This window comes from Sceloporus undulatus, chromosome 1 (genome assembly GCF_019175285.1).
Source record: "Sceloporus undulatus isolate JIND9_A2432 ecotype Alabama chromosome 1, SceUnd_v1.1, whole genome shotgun sequence".
NCBI lineage: Eukaryota > Metazoa > Chordata > Lepidosauria > Squamata > Phrynosomatidae > Sceloporus > Sceloporus undulatus.
In genome coordinates, this window is record NC_056522.1 from 79,157,970 (window position 1) to 79,182,911 (window position 24,942).

The following is a 24,942-nucleotide window of genomic DNA, read 5'->3' on the forward strand; positions in this document are numbered from 1 at the left end:
GCTCGCCCTCCCAGACCCACGGCTGCGCTGCCGTGGGTTTGGGGAGGCGAGGAGGGCAGGAGAAGGGGCCCCATGCCGGCTTCTCCTCCCCCCGCTCGCCCTCCCAGACCCACGGCTGCGCTGCCATGGGTTTGGGGAGGCGAGGAGGAAAGGAGAAGGGGCCCCATGCCGGCTTCTCCTCCCCCCGCTCGCCCTCCCAGACCCACGGCTGCGCTGCCGTGGGTTTGGGGAGGCGAGGAGGGAAGGAGAAGGGGCCCCAGCTGGAGGCCAGGGAAAGGGTGGGGGGAGAAGCCCTGCCCCTGGAGAGTGGAAAGCCCCGCCCCCTGACACACTGTCCCCGCCTCCCGGGTGTAAGCCCCACCCCGGCACACGGTCCCTGCCCCCAGGGGAAGAAGCCCCACCCCGGCACATGAACCAAGAAAGGTTCGCCATCACTGCCCTAGGGGATAGCAAGGACCCGCTGTATTTTTACATTATGCAGTTGGCTTTTGGTACCCACGGGGGATCCGTTCCAGACACCTCCATGGATAAAAAAATCTGTGAATGCTCTAGCCCACATTGTCCCCATTGGCAGCATGTGCATGTGATGAAAGAGATGAAAGGATAGCAGATTCATTTGAGGAAGAACCATATGAAGATAAACCTCTAGTTTTAGGAAGGGAAATGGAAGCTGCACCCAGAGCACTTGGAAAAAATAAATCAAGAACAAATGGCATATTCTACCTCTTTAAGTGCTTTCATCTAAAGAGACAGAATTTACTCTAGTTCTAACTAGTGGGTGAAACAAACAGTTGAAAAGAGCTGGCTTCCTGGTGGACTGGGGGCATGGTGTTCAGACAGCAGCACAGCCCCAGTCCACCGGGAAGCTGCACAGCCGACCGCACATGCAGCAGATCCATGGCCTTTTGGTGGCGCAGCATTTATGTACTCTGGTCCAAGGAAACACTGGAAAAACCACCACTGCCACAGGAAAGACGCGCTTTCCCTAGCGCAAAAAGAAGCTGGAAAAGGCTGGCTTGGGGGTGTGGCATGCGGTTACTTCGGCCCAACCCAGCGAGCAAAGGGTAAGGTAAAGTAAAATTTTATTTGTATACCGCCTTTCTAGGACCAAGGCAGTTTCCAACATACAATGACAATATAACAATATATCAATACAAACAATATAAAATCACAAAAAACATAGCATTAAAACCTTATACAGTAAAACAATAAAAAACCACCACTCATGCCAGCTGACATGCTGACGAAGGGGGCGAGGAGAGAATACTTCAGGGGTCAGAGAGTCAGGGGTAGGCCTGCTCAAATAGGAATGTTTTTAAGGGGTGGCGGCAAGCCTCTCCTTACCCACCATCTGTTTCGACCCTAAAATTTGTCAACAAATATGGAAAACAAAACAATGGCCGACAGATTGGAAATGCTCAATACACATTTCAGTCCCCAAGACCAGGTATTACAGTAACCACAGGTCCATTGACTGCTTCATGTTCATTTGCTTTTTTAAACTATATATTTTTGAGTGTGGGATGGAGATTTGTGTGGTCCAATTTCCTACTTCTAAAATTCCTCTGCCAGATCCTCAGGTATGAACCATGTGTACATGGTGGGCTTCTGTTGAGTTTTGCTTTCGCCAGCAGTGTAGTGACCTGAGAGATGTGTTTCTGTTGCCCTCTCACATACGCATGCCCTGTATTTACTTTGGTCATGCTGGTACCACCTGGTCCCTATGGCATGCCCTCTTGTATTCCTCTCCCTCATTTCTGTATGTTTTATTTTCTTATGCAGTGTGGCTGCAGTGAAGGAAGTTGCAAACTTATGTTAAGAGATCTATATGCAAGCAGGTATTATTCTTATTTGTTGTTTGTTGTAATAACTATGGGCATTTGTTTGGGAGGAACATAAATTGATATCAGTAATGGAAGCTGTCTTTATTTGCCAAAGCGATAATGGTAATGGAATCTGATCTTGTGAAGTTCAATCATGAAAATAAAAAAGCACTAAATACATGCTTGAAAGATGGCTTTGGAGTATATTTATGTTTGAGATGAAATGGTGGGAGGTAGAACAGTTAACCCTTGCAAAAAAGTTCCTTCTTTTTTCAGGAAGCTATTAAAAATGTTTGCCCCATATCTTGACATCTGCCATTTCTATTGCTGTCTTTGGGAAGGCAGCCAGAGGGCTGCCTGTGTAAATTGGTGTTGACTGCCTCTTTTTTCAAATGTCTGCAAGTGGCATTTTAAAAGATAGCAATCTGAAACATGATCTCTGCTTTCAGTTCCTTATTACCTGTAGTTTTCTTCCTCAATGCTTTTGGATGTTCCTTCTGTTTGAGGAAAAACAACACTCCCCAAAATGCCTCTTCCAAAATACAAAGGGAAAACCATAAAATGTCTTAAGGCAAAGCTTTTGTAAAGCTTCTAACAATATGTTAATCATTTTTTTATGTTTTAACTGATTTTCTACTGTTTTAAATTAGCAGCTTGATATGCTAATTAATTTATTTAGCAATATATTACTGCTTTATTTATATCCCATCCAAGGTTTTAGTTGTACCTTATTATAAGCCCCCATTGATCCCATTGCAGGAGAAAGACAGGATATAAATGTAATAGATAAAAACTTTAAAAAGTGGGAAATTTATGTAACGTGGTTTCTTCTTGGATAGTATTCTTAGCCATGTCTGAATAGAGATCTTGAGCTCTGCTTTTTACTTTAAATAATGAAATAGTTGGAATTATCCAGAGTATATTATTGCAGAAAGGATCTAGTTTTTTCCATAGTTGGAACGTGCCATCCTACCTGTAAGATGATGTACCCCTTGTCAATGGGCCTAAGTATCTAGCAAGCCCCATTTTTCTCTGACATAATTGTACTCAAGCAAAGCAAGACTGTCATGACCATACTAGTTGATTCTCTTGTGATTTGTATTTGGAATCAACAGAAGTTTTTAAAGCAGTTTTCTCCCTGGGGCGGGGTGGTTGACAAAAGAGGAATCGTGTTCATGTCACAGCCTTACATTCATTCATTCATTTATTATTTTTAGAAGTTTATAACCACTTTATAGGTGCACAGAGGAGAACAGCTAGGCAACTTTAAATGCTAACTTTAAAACTTTAAAAACCTTTTCCCTTTTTTTGCTTTTAAGACAGAGCTGGCCCCAGCAGAAAGCTGCTGCAATGGAGCAAACAAACAACCAAGGCTGGTTGCAGGGAGCACCTTTTATATGTCAGGTTGAGAACGGTCTGGCCCAACTTCTGTTGCATGCAAAGATTCTCTTCTTTGATTCTCAAGCTGGTGCAGCTTTAAATTAGGTTCTTTCACTGATTTCTACAGTTCAGCCACTCTTCCCTCTGCAAAATCAGTCCACCTTTCAGCTACCCTCAATTTGTTCATCTCCGCTTCATATCTGTCTGGTACCTTTTCTTCCGCGGGACCAAGGAATTTCAAATTTTGGTCCATCAACTGATACTGCTGATGCAGCTCCTGACAGTGGATTACAGTCATTTCTGCCATCTCTTTTGTCTGGTTCAAATCTTTATTTATTATTTCCATATTCTGCTCAACCTCCTCATAGTTCGGCTTTATCATTTTAGCAATTTGATTAAGTTGGACTCCCTGCAATTTGATCATTGCTTGATTTCTGAGAGAGTGATTTTCAACAACCATCATATTGCTCTTGGACGGTTGCTTCTCTAGTCCTTTCACCCATTCTGGTCTTCAGTTTGGGCTTTGCTCCTGCAGGAGGATGGCCAGCAGGACCAGGAGGTGGACAGCTAGCATGAGAAGACAACCACATTTATCTTTTTTTCAAAGGGGAACCAAAAAACAACAAATTAGGTTTGTGTAACTTCCACATTTTATCAGAGATGTCCCTCCTCTCTTTTTTCTTTTAAGAACTTGAACCAAGCAGACTCTTCTTGTTGAAACTACCTATTTCTATAGCAAACAAGGACTGAATTCTGTGAACCAGCTGGGTAATAGGCTCCCTGGTGACTGTCTACCTAGGAGTGACTTTTCTCCTTTACAAGCTGCTTTGATCGCAGGTGCATTTGCCTTTCAAAGGAAACCAAAGAATAGCAATGGCTACTTGGTGTTGAACAAATGCCTGGTGGTTTTCTTTTTGTTCAATCTTTTTTAACATTGTCTTGGTTCCTTGGTTTCTTTATAAATAAATAAAGACAATGCTAATAACTGTTCTTGTGTATTTCAAAGGGACATTATTCACTGCAGGATAACGTTACACTATACAAATTGTGGCTTGTGGATCATTTTATTTGGTGAGTGGTAGTAAACTGGTCTCCAGTGGATATTTGGTTTAAAATGGGAGATGAGGTGGGGGAGGAGGAGATGAAGAAAACTTGCCTTTTTCAAGTGCCTTGATGTGAAAGAAAGTGAAGAGCAATTTTATAATATTAGAATACTGAAAACCCCCAAACATAATTAAAACAGTTATTTTTTTTTTAAAAATGTAGATTCAAAGTATTCAGATACTGTACTTATTTCCAATACTAAGGACACAGGACTATCTAAAATTGGATCAAAATATAATGAGGGATAGAATTTCTCGAATTCTATCTATTCAAAGACCTAGCTGTGTTAGTCTGGGATATCAGGGATGTTGTAGTATCTGTGAGACAATGGGGGGGGGAGTTGGTAGCATAAGCTTTCATAGGCTTAGGCTGCATCTGTGCTGCAGAAATAATGAAGTCTAATACCTCTTTTACTGCCGTGGCTCAATGCTATGGAATTCTGGGATTTGTAGTTTTATGAGGCACCAGAGCTCTCTAACAGAGAAACCTAAATACCCCACAAAACTACAATCCCCAGAATTCCATAGCATAGAGTCATGACAGTTAAAGTGGTGTCACATTGCATTACAGTCTGCCCTCCACATTTGTGGGGGTTAGGGGCGCCAGTCCCCGCAAAAGTGGGAAAATGTTAATAAGCATGGCCAGCGGTGGGGATCTCCCCTGTCTTCCCCACTCACCCATGCACTCAACCGGCTGCCTGCCTAGGACTGCCAGATGGTGGCTGGGCAAGTAAGGCAAAAGAAGGGAGGAGGAAGTGTGTGTGTGTACCGTTGGCTGCTCAGTCCTAGGAAAAAACCTAGGATGGGGGAGGAGCACGTGCCCATCCCAACCGTATAGGTTGGGGAAGGACATTTGCCCTTCAGACACAGACAAACCCATGAATAATCAAATCCGTGAATGTTAAATGTGCAAATGTGGAGGGCCGACTGTATTTCAGAAGTGCAAATGCAGTCCTGGTCTACTTCCTCAGAAGCATGGAATGAACTAATGTCCAGGAACAGACATTATAAATAGTTGAATGAATAGAAATAGAATAAAAATGCAAAAGTTGAAGGCATCCTACATAAGGTGACAAGTTCAGTTTTAACAATGGTCTTTGAAGGACTGTGGCCCCATTCCCACTACGAAAAAGTTTGGGTCCTGATGCAATGTAAGTGCCTCTAGTTTCCAATGGAATCCAATTTTGATCCTCATTGGATCAATTCCACAGGGAAAAGCCTAAAGCGCAGAATTTCCTGACACTACATTTTTTGCAGTACTTTCCTGAGGAATCGATTCTGAACTGAGGCAAATAAGTGGGAACGCCTGCTAAGAATCTATTCCTCCTGAGTGGAGCAGAAGATGACAGAGAATATTTGACAGCTCCACCATTCCCGTCCCAGTCAGTGCTGCCTTTGTTTTTTGTTTGTTTGTTTTTGTTTTTAAAGATAGATTAAGCGATTTTTGCAACTACTTGGCTTGGCAAGTCCTCCATCTTTCAGGCCTGCCTCTCTCCTTCCGCCCGGGTCCATCTTCTAAGGAGGCAGAGAAGGGGCAAAGAAGAGGAAGGAGGTTGGGCAGCAGAGAACAGCCTGGCATGGAGGAGGAGGAGAAGGCTGGACCCCACACCAGCAGCCAGCCAGGCAGGCAGGCTACTGCCAGGCCTCTGTTCTTTCCCCAAGGCAGGAAGGGGGATGGAGGAGGAAGGATGGCTGCTTGTCTTCCCCATCCTATATTGAATATAATTGGAGTAAACATTTAGTTATTAGTCCTTGCTAGAGTAAACCCATTGAAACTGTGGGACAGAAACAAATCTTGACTTAGGCCTGGCACAGACAGGCAAAAAGCTCTGGTTGGTGGGCTGTTTGTCCCCACACTCACAACCTTCCCCGCACTGCTCAGGTGTGATAATTGCTCACCCGTCTATACAGCGTGCACAACAATGACTTCCACGCACCATCCAAACAGCAGTGTACCGCACGGATGTCATCGTTGCATGTGAGCCATGCCAATGGGGCCTGGCGCACGGCACAAAAAGAACCCTCCGGGAGCAGGTTCATTTTAGGCCCCGAGGAGGCTGCAGCATTTGTATGCTGCGGCCTCCATCGGGGCAGAAAGGAGCGGCGTCTCACTGTCCCTTTCTGCCCGTCTGTATCGCCCCCTTAATTAGTCTTATTGCTTCAACAGGTCTTGAGGGGTTCTGGGGTTGTCACCTAAGAGGAAAGGGAACAGTAGCTTGAAAGTCTGGGGACCACTGCTTTAGGGTGTTTAGACCTAGGTGATATGAAAGCTATCTTTAAATTTCCACTGGAAATGTTAGAATGGAGTGAGCTTGTTTTCTTTTGCTATGGAGGGTATGACCTGAACCAATGGATTCACATTATAAGAGATTCCAACTAAATATTATGGTGAATTTAGCAATGGTAAGAAATGCTTAACAATGGAACAGGCTGTGTCAAACTTGGTGGTCACTTCTTTGTTGGAGCCTTTTAAACAGGTTGGATGGCCACTTTTCAGAAATATTCTGGCTATGGATTCCTGCACTGGCAAGAAGCTAGACAAACAGCCTGTACAGACTGGCAATAAACGCCAGCCTCAGGGCAGAGTTGGGCTGTATCCACACAATGCTGCCCTGACGCTGCTGTCATGCTGTGTGGTCGGGCACACAGTGGGCAGTGTCATGGCGCTCCTTTGGCACTGCATCCAGATGATGCAGTGCCAAAAGGAGCACCAGAAGGTACCACAGCGGCAGCAATGGTACCTTGTCTGTGGCACAAAAAGGAGCTGCTTTTTGTGGCTCCTTTTTGTGCCACAGAAATGCCAGTTCGGGGCCTCGGCATGCAGTTGCTGCAGCCTCAATCTGGTGCTGAAAGGAGCGGTTGCAGGCCACCCCTTAAGGGCAGTCTGTTCAGCCCCTAGATTACCTTTTTGCAAGGTGAGGAGATGGGCATTTTTGAAAAAATAAAATGTTGTATTACCACACTATGGTTTCTTCTAGCTCTACGATTACAGTATATGATATTAAATGAAATTATCTGGACTAAAGAACTCACGTTAGCAATCATTCTGTAATATAGTTGAAAATAAAATTGCTTCCCTGTGCCTTTTATTTAAATTGATGCATTTACATTTGTTCAGTATATTTGCATGCTTTCAGGTATTAAGATTTTATTAATAGCTGACTATTGTCATTTATATGCCATGGGAATTTAAATGGGAGTGATGTTAAAATAACTTTCACTTGTCAGGCCCTGCAAAGGTTTTGCTGTGTTCTTGCATAGGAAGCAGAGTCTGTAGCCAGAAGGAGTCTGACAATAGTTGTTGATGTCTGTGTGGTTTCATTTTAAAGTCATTTCACAGCAACAATGATGTCTTCTGGCATCTCATTTCAGTGATGTTTTCCAAAAGAAAAATATTTGAGCTCTTAAGGTTAAAAAGATAGTCAGAACTGGATTCAACTAAAACAAATGATCTTTCTTTTTCCAGTAATAATTTTTCTTGCTATGCACACTTCAGAATAACCAAATTCCGTAGCTTTCTCATAATACCATCCCATTAAACCCTTTGTTAATAACCATATTCCTGGCAATTATTTTAAAATAGATCTGAAAAGGCTTTCCATTTTAAAATGGTGGTGGTGGTGGTTTACTTATGTGGCAACCAACTTAAGAATTAAAAAAAAGATACCTACCCCAGTTAATGGAAAACATGCACATGAGATTAGCCTTACACAAAATATATGTCTTAATGTTATAATGGTATAATAAGGCATGGAGTTCTCCCCACTGCCTGCCCCATTTCTTCCAAATGGGATCTCACTTTTGAGCTCTAAAATCCATATTAATATGATATATAACACAAAGGGAATAGTCAGATTGGAACATTACTCCATGTAAAATTATTTCGTTTGTAGGTATAGATCCAAGCATACTGGAAAAATGGGTTACGTAGGACTATACAGGCATAACTCAGTTAACGAAGACTCTGACAAAGAAGTCCCTTTTAACAGTCTTCTTACAGGCTCCGAACCCAGCCTGCCCTTCTTGTCTTCTGTCTATCTGGAAGTTGTGGGGAGGGGGTGTTTGGTTTTTTTGGGGGGGGTCAGCATTGTAATTGGAAAGAAGTTGAAGGAAGGCTGGAAAAAGACATACTTCAGCGCTGGGTTGTAAAAGCATGTCTGCAGTAAACTGCAAAAGCTTGACCTGCGGAAAATTAGGATTCTTCTCTAAGGGATCCTGCTGTAGTCAGGGGTGCTTATGTACAACAGACAAGGTAAACAGCCAACTCCCAAATCACTTGCTGAGCATGTGTGACAAACAAACAGAACAGGAGGAAGGAGATTAGTTTGCCTCATCAGATATCCTAGCATGTCTTAAGGCAGTAATGGATTGGATGAGAGAAAACAAATTGAAGCTGAATCCAGACAAAACGGAGGTTCCTTCGGTATCGGCTCCAAACCCAGATATTGGGATACAACCTCCAGTCCTAGAAGGGGTCACACTCTCCTCAAAGAACTGTGTTCGCAGTCTGGGGGTGCTCCTTGATTTGTCGCTTCACATGACAAATCAGGTGAATGCAACAGTTAGGAGCACTCTGTTATCAGCTTCGGCTGATACGCCAGCTGTGCCCTTTCCTGGAAGTCAGGAACCTTGAGACTGGAGTACATGTGCTGGTAACCTCATGCCTTGATTTCTGCAATGCACTCTACATGAGATTACCCTCATGCTTGATCCGGAAACTTCAATTAGTTCAAAACATGGCGACCAGATTGGTCTCCATTAATCCTCCCTGCACACTTAGATCCTCAGGGGAAAATCTACGACCTCCCAGAGGACCTTTTCAGCTGTAGTTTCTTCACTTCCCAGCCATCCTGGGCCTTCAGTTGCCTCCAGAGAGGCAGCTGAAGGCCCGGAGGGTGGGAGGAGGAGGAGGAATAGGCATCTCTGCAGGACTGTTGGGACCCACACTCAGGTTTTCAACAAGCATCAGCCTGTCCTAGCAATGGGAGGGAGACAAACTTGGAAAAAAAGAAGCTGGCCAAATGTTGGTATTTCTTGTGTGGGCACTGTGGCACCAGATTTACATTAATGGGAACTTTTTAAAGAACTTAAGCAGTTGAAATCCAGACATCTATTAGTTTGATGTGAACACCTATGTTGCCTACTGAAACACACTTATCCTCAGTGGTAGTCTTTTTGCATTGCTTGTGGGGGAATATCATGAGATGGCATGACTCAATAGAAAATACAATAATGCTCAGGAAGGTAGAAGGCAATAGAAAGAGAGGAAGGCCACAAGCCAGATGAATAGGCTCAATCAGGGAGGTCACAAGCCTGAATCTTCAGGACCTAAGCAGAGCAAAGGAGGATAGGGGATCTTGGAGATGTCTCATCCACAGGGCACCATAAGTCAGGGTCAACGTGAGGGCAGTTAACAACAAAATGATGGACTAATCTTTCCTTTAGAAAATCTTATGCTATGTTGACATTTTTTTAAAAACCAAGTGTGTAGGTATGAAGGATTGTATTTTCATAATGCTCCTTGGTACAACAGAAACGGAGCTCAAAATTGGCATCTTCTGATATTTATTAGAGGAGGATGGCTGTAGAAACACACTCTGTGTCATGTATGCATGTGCATGTGTCAATTATATGAACAATGTCTCAGTGTTCTGCCCTTGTCATCTTTAGTAGCAGCAAAGCAGCAAGCAAGACTGTTCTGAATAACCTCACACCATTTAATTCCCACATAATAATTACTATATCATTTTTATGGGAATAAACTGGTGGCATGATGCACTCACTTAGTGATTCTCACTTATCAATAGCAAGGAGAAGACAAGATGAAAACAAAGAAGACTCAAAGAAAACCTGATAGTAAAATATTTCAAGCCATCTCATCTTACACAGTAAAAAAGCAGACAAGATACAAGTTTTGAATGTTAAGATGATTAGCAGTAAATAAAATAATGAAGACAAGGAGTAACTACTAGAATTCTTCATTTTGTTATCCTTTCCTGGGCAACTTTCCTATTAAATAGTATCTACTGCACATGAAGCCGTGAAGTTGCAAGCATGTAATCAAAATTATTCATCCAAGGAACATGACTATCCAATCAGCAACCTGAAATATTAATTACTTTGATTCAAGTTTGTGCTTAAATATAAACATCTGTGATTAAAAATCAGATGCTCTTGATGATGCTTACACTTACAGAACCTGATTAGAAGTCCTTGACGATTCTTTCTCATTGGCCAGTTCAGGCAGAATGCAAAAACCTAATTATCAGCTATGTAAATGAGAATACTGAAACCCTGGATTTATGAGCTGCAAATCTGTTGGTGGTATAAGTAAGCATCAACAGGCCTGTTTAATAGTTTTTACATAAGGAGTATCCAATACCTTCTTGTGCAATGATCCTCTGTACTCATCCATCGTGATTGCTGCTAGAGCACACCCCAACAGCTAGTGAGTGGGGGAGAGAAGGATGTCCAGACAGCATCTGGTTGCATTTCTACAGCCAGAAGCATAGATATGGTTTCATCTTTGGAATCGCCCCCCCCCCCATCCCCTGGTCATTAATTGGCTGTGGAGACATGCTCTAGGAGCAGGTAGGTCAGTTGCGGGGGGCGAGGGAAGGGAAGTATGATGGTGAAGTATGCTCCACCAAGAACATGTAGAAGTCTGCTATGGTGTCTCCTCTCCAGCCCTCTTGTATGTTAGAGGGGACACTAAGCATCCATTTTAAAGCTAGCTACATTTCTTCACTTGTGCAACTGTGGTTCGTTTAAACTGAGGGTGGGAAACTTCTTGCAGCCTGCCACCTCGTGGGAGGCACATGTGGCAACATGCTGCAGCTTGTGTGGCCTGCATTATATGCAGAGTCTTAAGAAAAAACACCTTCCATTCCAACATTGAAGGAAATGGTTTTGAGTGGGAAAAATCAAAATGGGGTATGGGACTAGTTCATCATACAAAAAAATTCAACATATGTAAATGAGGCTGCCTAAATTTGAAAGACTGGAACATGGAACATGGCAATTTTACATATGTGGCTATTGTTCCGTCTCACCTTATCCTCACAACAATCTTGTGGGGCAAGTTAGACCGAGAGAGAGTGACTGACCCAAGGCCACTGACCCAAGAAGTCTTCAATCTGTATCTCCTTGGTCCTAGTTTTGCATGATAACCACTACACCACACTTGCTGTCTCCCTCTTTCTCAACATACAGTGTGCTGTCAGGCAAGGAGCAGATTCCATGTGTGTAAACTGATCACTTGCAGAGGGTTTTTGAACTACCCTGGGGGTTAAAAGTTTCACTCCTGTAGTTAAACAAAGTATAGTGAATACAGTGGTACCTCGGGATACGAAATACCCAGGTTACGAAATTTTCGGGATACGAAAAAATCCCATAGGGAATTATTGTTCCGGGTTACGAATGTTTTTTCGGGTTACGAAAAAACTTTTGGTGCTTTTTTCGGCTTTTTCGCACGGAATCGCGGCTTTTCCCCATTAGCGCCTATGGCAATTCGGCTTACGAAGGCTTTTCGGGTTACGAAAGCGGCCGCGGAACGAATTAAATTCGTAACCCGAGGCACCACTGTACAAACTAGGATCAAACTGTGGTTACAGATCCTGTTTACACTAACAGTGTTTTAAAGATCTTTACAAACATTTTGCATGCTGTGAAGTACTGTGCTCAGTTCAAGGAAAAATCGAACTGTTCTTAGGTGAAAATTGGGAGCCAGCAGCTGCTGTGGGCACATTCATATTGTAGTCACTGGCCTTCTATTACGTTTGTGTAGGGCCTTTGAGCTGACTGTGGTGTAGAGGAGTGTGCCAGTGGAGTTTATGGCAGAGGAACCATGGAAAAGCAGCTGCAGTAACCACTATCTTGTTTTTCCCCAGATTGGTTTGGGCATCCTGTGTTACCAAAGGGAGGAGGAGGAGAAAATAAAATTAGAGGGTAACATCAGCAGTGGTGAGCTCTGCTGGCTGCTTATGTTAGTTAGAACTAGTTTCTGGATACAATGTTCCTGATCTATGAGTCTCCAGATGTTGTATTACAACTGCAATCCTTCAATGATTGCCATGTGGACTAGAGATTCTGATGATACAGAGGATAGAATTAGTAATGTTTATGTTCAGTTCATTATTACAATTAAGGCAGGGTCCTGAGCACAGCTGACAAGAAAAATCTCCTGTAAACCTGTTGAGGATTTTTATGCTTTGAATTCCAAAAGAATTCTCTGTTACACAGAATATCGTTACCTCGCTGTCTTAAAGTGAAACTGGACCTATTTGAGGAAAATGAAAAGTAATGAAGCCACTGTAAAGGAAAAAGTTTTGTTTTTGTTCTTTGCTTAGTTTACCAAGCTTCAAAACACAGCTGAGATTTTTAAAAATCAATCCCCTATTCCTGTTCTCTCCAGTTTCTTTTTTCCAGTCTCACTATTAATTCTGTTGAAGAAAGCCCAGCTCAAAGAAACACAAAATATGTGTTGGAAGCAACAACAGTCTCATGAGCCATGAAAGTTTATCTTAATCCTGAAATTACCTATTTTGTATTTTTGGAAAATACCCACTTTTACTATCTTTGCTTAATAATAACATTAAGTAAATTGATCATTAATTATTAGTCAATTATGAAAGGGGATTATCCCATTTTTAAGTCTTGATTTTTTTCATTATAATGGACAAGTGTGGATGCAAACATTAGGCTAATTAACTTCTTTTTTCATTGTGAAGCTTTTTCATTGCAAAATTATGACTACATCTCATGTCTGGTCACTGAAATGCAGTATTGCTCTGCTGTTTCTATCACCTCTGAATCATTTGCAAATTTCCTTCCTTTAAAACTCTTTTTAACATTTGGGAACAGGAAATAATTGGAGCAAGAGCCTGATGAGTAGGGTGGATGGTGAGTACGGTGGAGGAAGCTCAAAGGCCAAATTCTTCAAAACAGCCGTCCTGTGAACAGGTGCATTGCCCTGCAAAAACAGAACATCTTCAGAGGTTTTGGACTACTGGGCTCCTTTGTACCTGCAAACCTTGATAAAAAGTGCACTCTCTGCATACGTATGGGGAGGCTCTGAAGGCATACTTTCCATCTTCCATCTCTGTTGGGGGTGAGGAAGATGTAGTGGATGTGATTATGAGTTTAGGAATCCTTATAAGTATCAGTATCTTAGTCAAATGTTAACAACTGTTCAGTGGCATAAGAATTGTTAGTGTGTGTTCTATAGCTAAGTTTATGCTTTAGCTTGGCAGTTTAATGGTACAGAAGCAGCTGGGAACACACTTATTTGTATTACTCTAATTTCTATTAAAATGGGATATAGGTCATGCCTGTGCAATCCAGTTTCTTCTGTTTGGTTCTGCCCTATACAAACCTGGGGGGGTCCATCTTAATAATAATAATAATAATAATAATAATAATAATAATAATAATAATAATAATATATTTATATTCCACCTTTTCCCAGAGGAATCAAGGCAGATTACAACAGAAATGAAATAAAGCAACCAACAATATTAGAACATAGAATAAAAATACAAAGTACAAACAATAATCAAATTATACTGTCCCCTTACAACCCCCCACCATTACATAATAATTAAACACAATAACAGTTAAAATAGTTACACCATTAAAACAATTTAAACATGCAAAATGAAGTAGAACAACTGAGGGTGGACAGGGCTGTCCTTCTTTATCATCTTTGTCTCACCCAATCACTGCCCAGATGCCATATGTCCCCTCTGAGTCCCACATGAAATAAGGGAAAAGCAGCCTCCTGACTCCTCTGCCATCACTGTCTCTGGCTTAGATGGAGGAAAGGCTCAGTGTCCTTGGGGGTAGCATCCAGCTGTAGCTTTTGCCCGACTGTCAGGGGATGAGAGAGAAGGCACAGTTTTTAAAGTCCAAGCCTCTCCCTAGTGCATTCAGCCCAGCTGTAGCTTTTGCCCAATGGTCTTGGCAAACACACTTGCCCGGCACTGCTGTGTGTGTGTGTATACCCCAACTCAGGAGACCCATTATCCTGCCAGAAGAATCTGCAGTGTTAACCTTGAAATGGTGTGGGTAGACTTTCTTGTTTGTGACCTCATGTTACTATCTATTTTGAGGGGAGCCAAGATCTGTGATGATTTCTTTTGCTATAGACTACCTGCATTGATTTATCATCAATAAAGCATATCCTACAACTGCAAAGCAGTTCAGTTTTCAGCATAAAGTTGAAGCCAGTTCAAGCCCCAAACAGGAAGAAATACTTTCTTCTGGTAAAATAGGAAGTGTTTTCAGAAAGCGCTGGGCTAGGATGAACGCCGTTCTTTGGCAAACGTATGACAATAATTTGTTTCAGGAAAATTCTTGGAATCCACAGAGTTTGTTTAGGGTTCTAGGAATGTGTTTTTTAAAATCCTTTTAGACAAAGACAGCTTGTGTTACCACTTTTCTCAATGACTTCAGTAAAACCCCTAGCAATGTTTGCATTCATGATGTTTAGTGAAGGTGGTCCTGGATGGGTGCCGCATGCATTGCTGCGGGAAAGGAACCCAGCTTTAATGATCTCCAGTGGGAGCAGACCAGGGATCTCTGCGGGCAGTAGTTCTCCAGCCCAAGTTTCCATTTCAGGAGAGGTCTATCTTTTTAAATGGTATTTAAAAACACTAGAGCCCCATCCCCTTTTTCAACCAGTGTTCTCCTTCTCTTTATTTATCCTTTCTACAGGAATGCTTTGCATGTTTTCAATTGCTGGTGTCAGAACTCTGGAATACTATTCATCAGATCCCCCAAACTGAGTGAGGGATACTGAGTCATGTAGTCCTCAAAGTAAATTTTAACTCACTTGGTGGCACATGATTTGATTAGGGACACTTCAGCTAGTTTTATCATTCCACAAAAAAGGCAAAAGAAAAAAAAAAGAAAGAAGGATGCTCTAACAACTGGCAATAGAGAGACATGCCTAATGTGCATATTCACTGATTTGCTATTGTTTGTTCCAGAATTGGTGATGTTGCTTGAATGGTGGTCAGGCACTACTTGCACCCTCTACACAGACCCACAGAATTGCTGCAAGTACGGGAAAGAGAATGCCATCGTAATCCTTAATCACAATTTTGAAATCGACTTTCTCTGTGGTTGGAGCTTTTGTGAACGATTTGGGGTTTTAGGGGTGAGTTTTGACTAGTATTTCAACTGATTACCTTTCACCATAACTCTGTTTTTAGCCAGAGTTTTGGCAGCTCATTTGATTTCATTCCTTTTGTTCAGACTGTACGGTTTTGCTGTTATTGGTTTGGAAGTTTAGAACTGTTTAGAGGGGAGATGAACTATATCTGAAAATGTTTTTCTTCAGGCTTATACATCTCATGGTCTGTCAAGCACCTCCAGTGGTTGCAAATTGTGACCTGCTAAGTGCTTCCTATTACTCTGTTTCAATAGTCCTGAGTAAGCAGCAAAACAAATATTTATCAAATTCTTAATGAGCTCTTATAGACCCTGGTATTCATAATAGTGATGACTGGACTAGACAACAATGGACAGAGTGATATCATGGGCCTGATCTATTTTGCTTCCTGAGGCAGAGTGGCAGATGGAATTCATCCCCCCCCCGACACACACACACACACACACACACACACGTATGTCAGGGTACATAGTACCTTACACAGGCAGCAGAGTGTACCTTCCTGTCTCTAACAGTATAAATACAACAAAATAAATAATTCACTGCTATTTTGTGAAACTCTGAATCTGCTGCCTGAAACAGCTATCTTAGCTATGTCTAATGATAGGGCTGGTTTTGTTGAGCAAATGCATTTTGGGGACCCATCACTCCAGATGCATGCTTTACTCTTCTGTGTGAACTGGTTATTCAGTGCCTGAAGCCTTATTATCTTCCTGCCAGCCAAAGTCCAGCAGGTAGGGATGTATAATCAGGCCTTTCTGACTGCTAGTGCCAGGCTGTGGAATGTCCTTTTCTATGAAGTGGTATGAGACCAAAACATGGCTTTCAAAGAAAGCCTTTGTGCTCACATTTAAAACTGAAAAAAAGTTATTTGTATTTAACTGACATGAGTGTTCTTTGTTAAGATCCTGCTGCTGTTTTCATTTGTTAATGACTAGATTCAAATTATAGTTATAGCATAAATTAAAATAGTTCTACAAAATATTATAATAAAAGAAATGGTGCATTGAAAACTCTTATAGAGGATAATAAAATAAAAAAGATGTATACCACATATACCCATGTATAAGTCTAGAAATTTTAGTCAAAAAATCAATCCAAGAAACTACTGTATATACTTGACTATAAGTTGAGAGGTTTATGCCCCAAAATTGCCCCTAAAATGTTTGGGTAGACTTATAGAAGGGTCCCAAAGCAAGCAAGCCTGATGCCCCAATCTCCCTTCCCCCCTCCAGTCCGTTTTCCAAGCCTTTGCTTCCTAGCGGAAAAAACTCTCCATTTAAAAGCACTTGCATCTCTCTCAGCTCCATTTTGCAGGCCTTGGTTTCCTAGTGGAAAAATTCCCCATTTAAAAACACTTCTCTTGCTCCGTTTTGAAAGCCTTTGCTTCCCAAGGAAAAACCTCTCCATTTAAATCCAATTTGCTCCGTTTTGCAAGCCTTAGCTTCCCAAGGAAAAACCTTTTCATTAAAATCCAATTGCTTCTCTTTTGCTCCATTTTGCAAACCTTGGCTTCCCAAGAACAACCTCTTCATTTAAATCTAACTGCTTCTCTTTCGCTCCCTTTTGCAAGACCTAGCTTCCCAAGGAAAAACCTCTCCATTTAAATTCAGTTGCTTCTCTTTTACAAGACCTAGCTTCCCAATGAAAAACCTCTCCATTTAAATCCAATTGCTACTCTTTTGCTCCCTTTTGCAAGACCTGACTTCCCATGGAAAAACTTCTCTATTTAAATCCAGTTGCTTCTCTTTGGAAGACCTGGTTTCCCAAGAAAAACCCTCTCCCATTTAAATCCAATTGTGGAGGTGATACAGCTGTGTGGACCTGGGGAGAAATTGTTCGCTGGCCACTGCACAGTTGACTACTCTTCCTTAAACTTAATGACTTTTACTGTGGTCATTCAATTCCTACTCTGGAATTGTTTCTCCAGAAGCTAGTGACATTCTCTCCATATATTGAAAAAAAAGTGCAGGTGTCTTATTAATTTTACTTGCCTTTCCTTTACCGTACCCTTAGAAGTATTTACTTTTATGTATGACTCATAAATCCTTTCCCACATGCTCTTTTGTTTTGCAGAGTTCGAAAGTACTTGCAAAGAAAGAACTTTCATATATGCCAATCATTGGGTGGATGTGGTATTTTCTTGAAATGGTTTTTTGTAAGCGCAAATGGGAGGAGGATCGAAAGACTGTGATGCAAGGCCTGCTTAATCTCCGAGACTATCCTGAAAACTTCTGGGTAAATATTGGCAGACTTCACTATTAATCATCATTCATTTTCAGGAGGCACAGGTTGTAAATCTTTATTTTGTTCAATCTCACTTATGAGAATGAAAACATTTCCAAGAATTGGTTTCCCACTGGGCAAGATTACCAGAATTTTTGTGCCATGTAAAATGATTTTTTTACACTTCAGGACTTTCTGCAAAAACATCTCAAGCTTTTAATAATATGGTGAGTGTTTTGCACACACAAAAAACAAAGTACAACAGAAAGTGCTTTTTAAATCTTGTACAGCAGTGAAAAATCATGCAAAATCTTATTGACAAGTCCTTGACATGATGAGAAAGCTTTAATGTTGAGGACAAGAAAATATGTGAATACTCCCTATATTACTGCAGAGAAGCCAGAAAAATATTTAGGTTTTCACATAGAAGCAATAAAAATGTAGAACTCTTTGAATGTGGAACATGTTATGTTCTGTATATGTCAAGTTTCATTAAGAGAATGCTATGGAAGGGGCATGATTAAGAGGGGAAATTATTTATTGTTTCATAATTAAGGTGAAATGAATTGCTTCAGAATATTTGGCATTCATATACAGTAGGAAAAAGCTTACATTTGCTTACATGTCAGCAAACATAATAAGTTGTATAATACTTTATGTATTCACTTTACTACACTTCTCATCCTTTGTATCTCATTTCTCAAAAATGTCGACCTTCAGTCTACATTTTTTAAAGTTTAATTCTTTGACACTCCCCTGATCTGTGCAAGACTTGCAGTGCAATCATATGCATATCTGTTCACAAGTAAGTCCCATTGGATTCAATAGGATTTACTCTCAGATAATGTCTGTAGGACTGCATTCTTAACCTATTTGACAGAGTTATATGTTTACTTATTCTAGGGTCTATAACAGTGGTTCCCAACCTGGGGGTCGAGACCCCTTTGGGGGTCGAATTACAGTTTCAAAGGGATCGCCAGGGACCCCCCTCAGAGCACCACTACCCAAACAAAGGGCCTCCAAGCTAGGTTCATTAAAGCAGCAGCCACCTCCGGGCCCCTCAGTTGCTTAACAGCTGCCCACAGCATCCCATTTCCTTCCTCTCTCAGGAACATAGAGCTCTGCAAAAAGGAAGAGAGACAGCACAACCAAAAAGTTCCAGTTTCATTTTGAACCACTGCCCCTCTATGATGGTGCTTTCTGGACAGGTTTCCTCAGAGGGGCTTTGCCATAGTTTGGAGGTCTTGACTTATGGCAACCCTAATTCTATTACAAGTAGCTGTTCTCTTGGGCCAGACAAGAAAGATGGGCAACTAGTTGGCAAGATCGTCCAGATGTTGATATAGGACAGATACATGACTGCTAGTTCTTATTGCATGGCGACCCCTTCAGCCATGAACCTGCATCTGCAGCAGAACTGTATAATGCTTTTTGCAGCATGATATTTCTCATTTTTAGCAGTTAGGCCTTAATGTTCATTATGCCTTACTAAACAGGTGCACTTTTATGATTTATCTGAAGTTCTGCATGAATGCATGTCAATCTACAATGATCATTTGTTGTTTTTTTCTGGTCAAACTGTCCAGCAGGATACATTAAAACAAAGAATTGGTTTCAGTTATTTGTTTGTCTGTTTTTGTTCATGGTGGTGTTGCTGCCCATTTATCTTCCTTATCAAGCTGCATATTTCTTTTTTACCCCTTTTATCAGTTTCTGATTCACTGCGAAGGCACAAGATTCACAGAGCAAAAACATGAAATCAGCATGCAGGTGGCTGAAGCCAAAGGCCTCCCCAAGCTCAAGTACCATCTCCTGCCACGGACAAAGGGATTTGCTGTCACTGTCCAGTGTTTGAGAAATGTAGGTAAGGAATGACACACAGAGCAAATCATAAAACATTTCAAATTTCTTTGCACAGGTTGCTATATTCCACAATTAAATAGGTGTCTGGAATTGAAGGAGAAATTGAAATTGGTCTACATCAGCCCCTAAATTAGCCAGCTTTTCTATAAACTTTTAAAGATAGCTCTACTGTTGTTGTTGTGTGCTTTCAATTGGTTTCCCACTTATGATGACCCTAACATAGAGTTTTATGGCAAGTTTGTTCAGATGGAGTTTGCAGTTTCCATCCTCTGAGGCTGTTAGTCTCAGCCCACAGTCACCCAGTGGGTTCCCATGGCTAAGTTGGGATTCAAACCCTGGTTTCCCAGTGTCCTACATACACTCATATACACTTCTCCCTTTCCTGTGGAGCAGAATCAAGCGATCTAGGAAGTCCCCTATGTACTTTTCCATTTGAGCCAAACCAGAAAACTGTGATTAACAGTTTGAGAACAAACCAGAAAAAATGGTCTAATATCCTGGCTTTTTCTAAAGTCCTGTTAATCGCTCATTAAACAATGATGTGATCATTCAAAAGTGTAATAATAATTCTGTGTCTCACTCTGATCCATGTTGATGGCTAAACTATGGTTTGGCTAGTGCGAACACCTTCTGGGTTCCCTTCTGTCCAGATTGTGTTTTCTCTTTGATGCTTGCTTACCCAATACTTTCTGTTGTAATATCTGAAGTGAGCCAATTGTTTAGTGATAACTAAATATACGTTGTTTCGGTTCATATGCTGATGCTATGTTTTGAAATTGCCTTTAATTAACCGCGGTTTGGAGGCCTTATTAGCATTCACTATAGTTTGCTGGATTTGACAATCTCAGTAAGTGATGACTTAAGCCAACCAAGAACTGGAGGATGGCATCCTTAGACAGCAGGGGAATAGTTGTCTATGAGACACACGTGATAATCAAACCATGGTGTGATCTTTACATCTGAAACAAGCTATTAACATACCTTTTTTTTTCCTTTGTTTGAGATTATGCCAATCATTTCTATTTTATCTACTTAAATGATATACAGACCTGTCCATGTCTTGAGAGTCTTTCTGCATTCTGGGAGGTGGGGTTGAAAGAGCAAAGCCATTATTATGAACCCTTCCTATGAGTTCCCCACCTGCCCAAATCCATATGGCTAACACCCAAAATATTTTAAGAAAGATTCAACTCAGAATGGTTCATTATTAAAAATTGGTACTGATTTTAGATGGAGTTTTAATTGCAGCAAGCTGCTGTGAATGTTAGCATGCTTGTTCTATCTGCCATTCTGGGTTTATGTGAGAGGTTGTCATTACTATGTGATATAAGCTGACTTTTTAAAAACAAATCGGTCAAATGGGAAATACATCAAGTAAATAAATGAAAAATAAAATTGTTCAACTAGTACTAATCCATCTGAAATTTCTTATTTATATTATAGCATTTCATTTAATTAGGCATATTTGTGAATTTTACCTGGTTCCTTTTAAATAGCCTTCCCTTTTATGTTCTAGTTTGTTGTGAGACACCCAGCAGTTTGAGTATTGGCAAGTGGTTAAGCTTATTTTATATTAATTACTATATTACGGTACAAAGAAATAGTGGGATGTATGTGTGTGTGTATACACTGTAAGCAGCAGAAATACCCAGCATTTTATGTTGCTGACAATTTTCACAGAGTGCCTGGATTTTATTTTATTCCACCTTTCTCTCAATATAGGGACTCAAGGCAGGGAATATAAATTTACTATGATATCCCATATGTGTTCTCTTTTGAGCTTGAGTTCTGTTAAAATTGAGGACTTCGTCGATAGCTAGTTCACAGGTTTACAGACTCAAAGCAGTGCTAAAAGTTTTAATTTTTTTATCCCTTTGCTATAATGTTAGACTTGAACATAATATATGATGGTAACTATCCTTACTTACTATTGAATGAGCTGATATTTTATCAGTCTAATTAGATGTCCCAGAGGAAATGTTGTATGTCTTAGATTTATAACAAGTGTACACAGTAGCGTGATCTGTAATTTCCTAACCTATACTGTTTTCTTCTCTGAGCCTGTGAGAATTCAGATTTATTTCCTTTCAAGTTTATGATGATGTAGCCCTCCTTTAAAGGGAACTCAAGGCCTGTCCTCATTTTTATACTCTGTTATAACATCTGATGAGGTCTTTTTCCTTTCAGTTATTAAATCTAGTGATTCTTTGCAATTGATGTCTTTTGTTATATATTTTCTCCCACTAGGTTATATAATGTGAGTTTTGGATACCAAATGTGGCACTTCCTTAAATTAATGTTATATAATATGAGTTTTGGATACCGAATGTGGCACTTCCTTAAATTCATGTTATATAACATGAGTTTTGGATACCAAATGTGGCACTTACTTAAATAAGCACAGTGTATTTAACCCACCCACTCCAGTCCCAATTGGTCAAACAGCTTTGCTTTGTGTACCTGCTCTTTCCATGTCATTGTCTGTTTGTTGGCAGTCTTCCATTAAAGTGTTGTAAAGTCTTCAGTTTCTCACTTTAGCAGATACAGTATTATCACCACCATATCTCATATTTCCTCTCCCTGCTACTTCTGGTTTTTTTTTCTCCTGAAGTCACTTTTACTGTTATTGGCTTAGGAAGGGAATGGGTTGTGCTCATAGTTTGAGGCAGTTTCATCTTTATATCTGATCGCTCTTAACCCCCATCCTATATTTTGTTCAAGGATATCCATGAATCATATTGTAATCATATTGTAACAGGCACACTTTCGCTCTGATGTGTCATTTGTGTCATGTATGGTGTTTTTTTTTTTTAAAAATGTATATTTAGAGTTGAATTATATTAGTTGTGGTGAAAGGTAAAATACTTTATTTAGGTTTTTGGCTCTTTGCAATGAGAAAATGTCAGCAGTTTCCACCCTGGATGAAATGCTAATAGGAAATAAAATCCAGCAAATCTTTCAAGTCAGCAGGGAAAGATTGTTGATGATAAGCAGCCCTTTAAAAACTGGTAGCAGAATGAAGAGAACCAACAAGCCTAATTGTGAATTGACTTGGCCACATTGGTCTTGGTTATTGGCAGCTGTGAAGGCACCACTGTTCTTCCCTATAGGAGGGCTGTTTTAACTGGTATATAAAGCTCTCTGATTCAAGTTGATCTCCAATTCAGGTTGTCTGTTGCATTGCAGCTTTGCCGGCCACTGCTACCGTGATTGCCCATCACTTCTAGAAAGTAAAAGCACAACCTCTAGAGGCCTTTTTATTTCATTTTTTATTTGCTGCATTTTAGAGCCTCTGATATTCTGAAGCTGCTATCTTTTTTCTTCATTTACTCAGACTTTTGACTTGGGGCTCTATCACACTAGACAGGTAAATCACAATTACATCAGTCTTTGGTTAGACATAAAAGGTTAAAGTACAAAACCAATAATACCAAAGAAAACCAAATGCATTTCAACTACACATCTTCCTCAGTGAAAGCATCCAGAATTTAGTTTTGACTGCTTAATTTACTCCTTACTTACACTGGATGGTTTTGTGCTAATAGACAAATCATTGTTCTGTTACAACAACTCATTTTTTCCACTGATGAAGACATGGAACATTTTTGTGTCACATTGAACATCATGGAGCCAACTTTGGTTGACTTTAGTGACATGATGGGGCAGACTTCACTGTCTGTCTGCCTGAGGTTAACAACAACAAATCCTCTAAATAGTATTTGCGTTGTATTTTATGGATCTGGATTCCTCCTTTTAACTGAACTAAGTTCTGGGGGAGTGGTCTGTGTTGCATCATACTCACATGTGTTATTTCCTGTCTCATAACATTTAACTGTAAACTGAAAACATTTTTTTTAAAAATGCAAATATGTATTTCACTGTTGAAGAGCACAGTTATCACTTTGAGAGAGCTGGTAAACTTTAGTCAATATTCATTGTGATGACTCAATAAAAATGAATCTGTGGAAGCAATCACAGTGTGGTGTCTTCCTTTGCAGTTTCAGCTGTGTATGATTCTACGCTGAACTTCAGGAATAATGAAAATCCAACTTTGCTGGGAGTTTTAAATGGGAAAAAATACCATGCAGATTTATATGTCAGGCAAGTATTTTTTTTTCTTGCTCTTTCATTTCCTGAGTGATGTATTGCATTTGTAAGCCAAACAGCTGATGTTAAAACTCAAAGTAGCTGATACATCCTTCTGTAGTTTTGACATATTAGTTGTCCACTAATACTTTAATTTGTGTTGATTTGCTACTCTTTAAATGGCTTTTTCCTTTTGCTTCTTCATACTTGTCTTTCTCTTCTTTACCATCTGTAGGCGAATTCCATTAGAGGAAGTCCCAGAAGATGAGCAGGAATGTTCTAATTGGCTTCACAAGCTCTATCAAGAAAAGGTTGGTTTATTATTTAGCAGCTCTTGTGATGATTAAGAGTTTAATAATAATAATATGTTTTATTTATAGACTGCTATTCCGCAATGATCATAGTGGTGTACAATAAAAATTGCAATACAAAATTAGCCCCTACCCACCCCCTCACTCCCTCCAGGCTGGACGATGACAGTTGACCATGGAGGGAGGGCTCTGTCCCTTCAGGGCAGTCCCGATAGTGTTGGACCTGCCCTCTCACTCCCTCCAGGCTGGATGATGACAGTTGGTCGTGGAGGGAGAGTTTACATGGATTTCAGTTTCTTTCGCAATGCTTTTGTTAGGCTGTGTTCCTTAATGGTTTGAAAAAACAGCCATTTATAATGAGGAGAAGGGAAGAGCAAAGGAAAAGTGAGACCTCCCTGGGAGCTTAATGGTCTGCTGTTTTCTTCTGTAAAGTACAAAAAACATCCTTTATAGGCTCTTCTATTGCTGATCCAGTAATTACAACTTTGCAGTGAATTGCATACTAGGCATTATGTATGGCACTGTTTCCCACCATTTCCTTTTTCACCCCATTCATCTCCACAAACACAGATCCACAATTCCACCATCCAGTTGTTTGGACGATTGTGTTCAAATTGATTAGAAAATGTCATGCTACAAAGAGGGGAATTGTACTCAATCAGTCAATTACTTTACCTGTCCCCTGCCTTTCTCCAAAGATTGGGATGCAAAGTGGCTTACAGATAAAAAGAGATACAAATGAAACTACATGCAGCTAAAAATGTACCAAAATAGCAAGGGTAAAATAATGTTACTACCTGTAAAATTAACACCATTTAAAACTTTTGAAAACATGGAGCAAAATTCTGCAGCACAGTAGCCAGCGTGGTACAGTGGTTTGAGTATTGGAGTACAACTCTGGAGCCCAGGGTTCAATTCCCAGCTAAGCCACGGAAACCTGCTGTATGATCTTGGACAAGTCACATGCTCTCAGCCTC

The 24,942-nt window shown here is 40.6% G+C and overlaps 1 protein-coding gene across 7 annotated transcripts in view; it reads left to right on the forward strand.

The window, feature by feature from the left end:
* Nucleotides 1–24,942, forward strand: part of AGPAT4 (1-acylglycerol-3-phosphate O-acyltransferase 4) — a 65,864-nt gene that overhangs the window by 22,704 nt on the left and 18,218 nt on the right. For 6 of the 7 annotated variants that reach the window (XM_042445507.1, XM_042445506.1, XM_042445503.1 and 3 more), the window contains 5 exons: nt 15,295–15,464; nt 17,556–17,717; nt 19,416–19,569; nt 23,567–23,669; nt 23,890–23,965. In XM_042445507.1, coding sequence (XP_042301441.1) covers nt 15,295–15,464; nt 17,556–17,717; nt 19,416–19,569; nt 23,567–23,669; nt 23,890–23,965 — 665 coding nt within the window. Of the gene's footprint in view, nt 1–1,782; nt 1,839–15,294; nt 15,465–17,555; nt 17,718–19,415; nt 19,570–23,566; nt 23,670–23,889; nt 23,966–24,942 lie in introns of those variants that run through there. The other variant, XM_042445508.1, reaches the window with a different exon arrangement.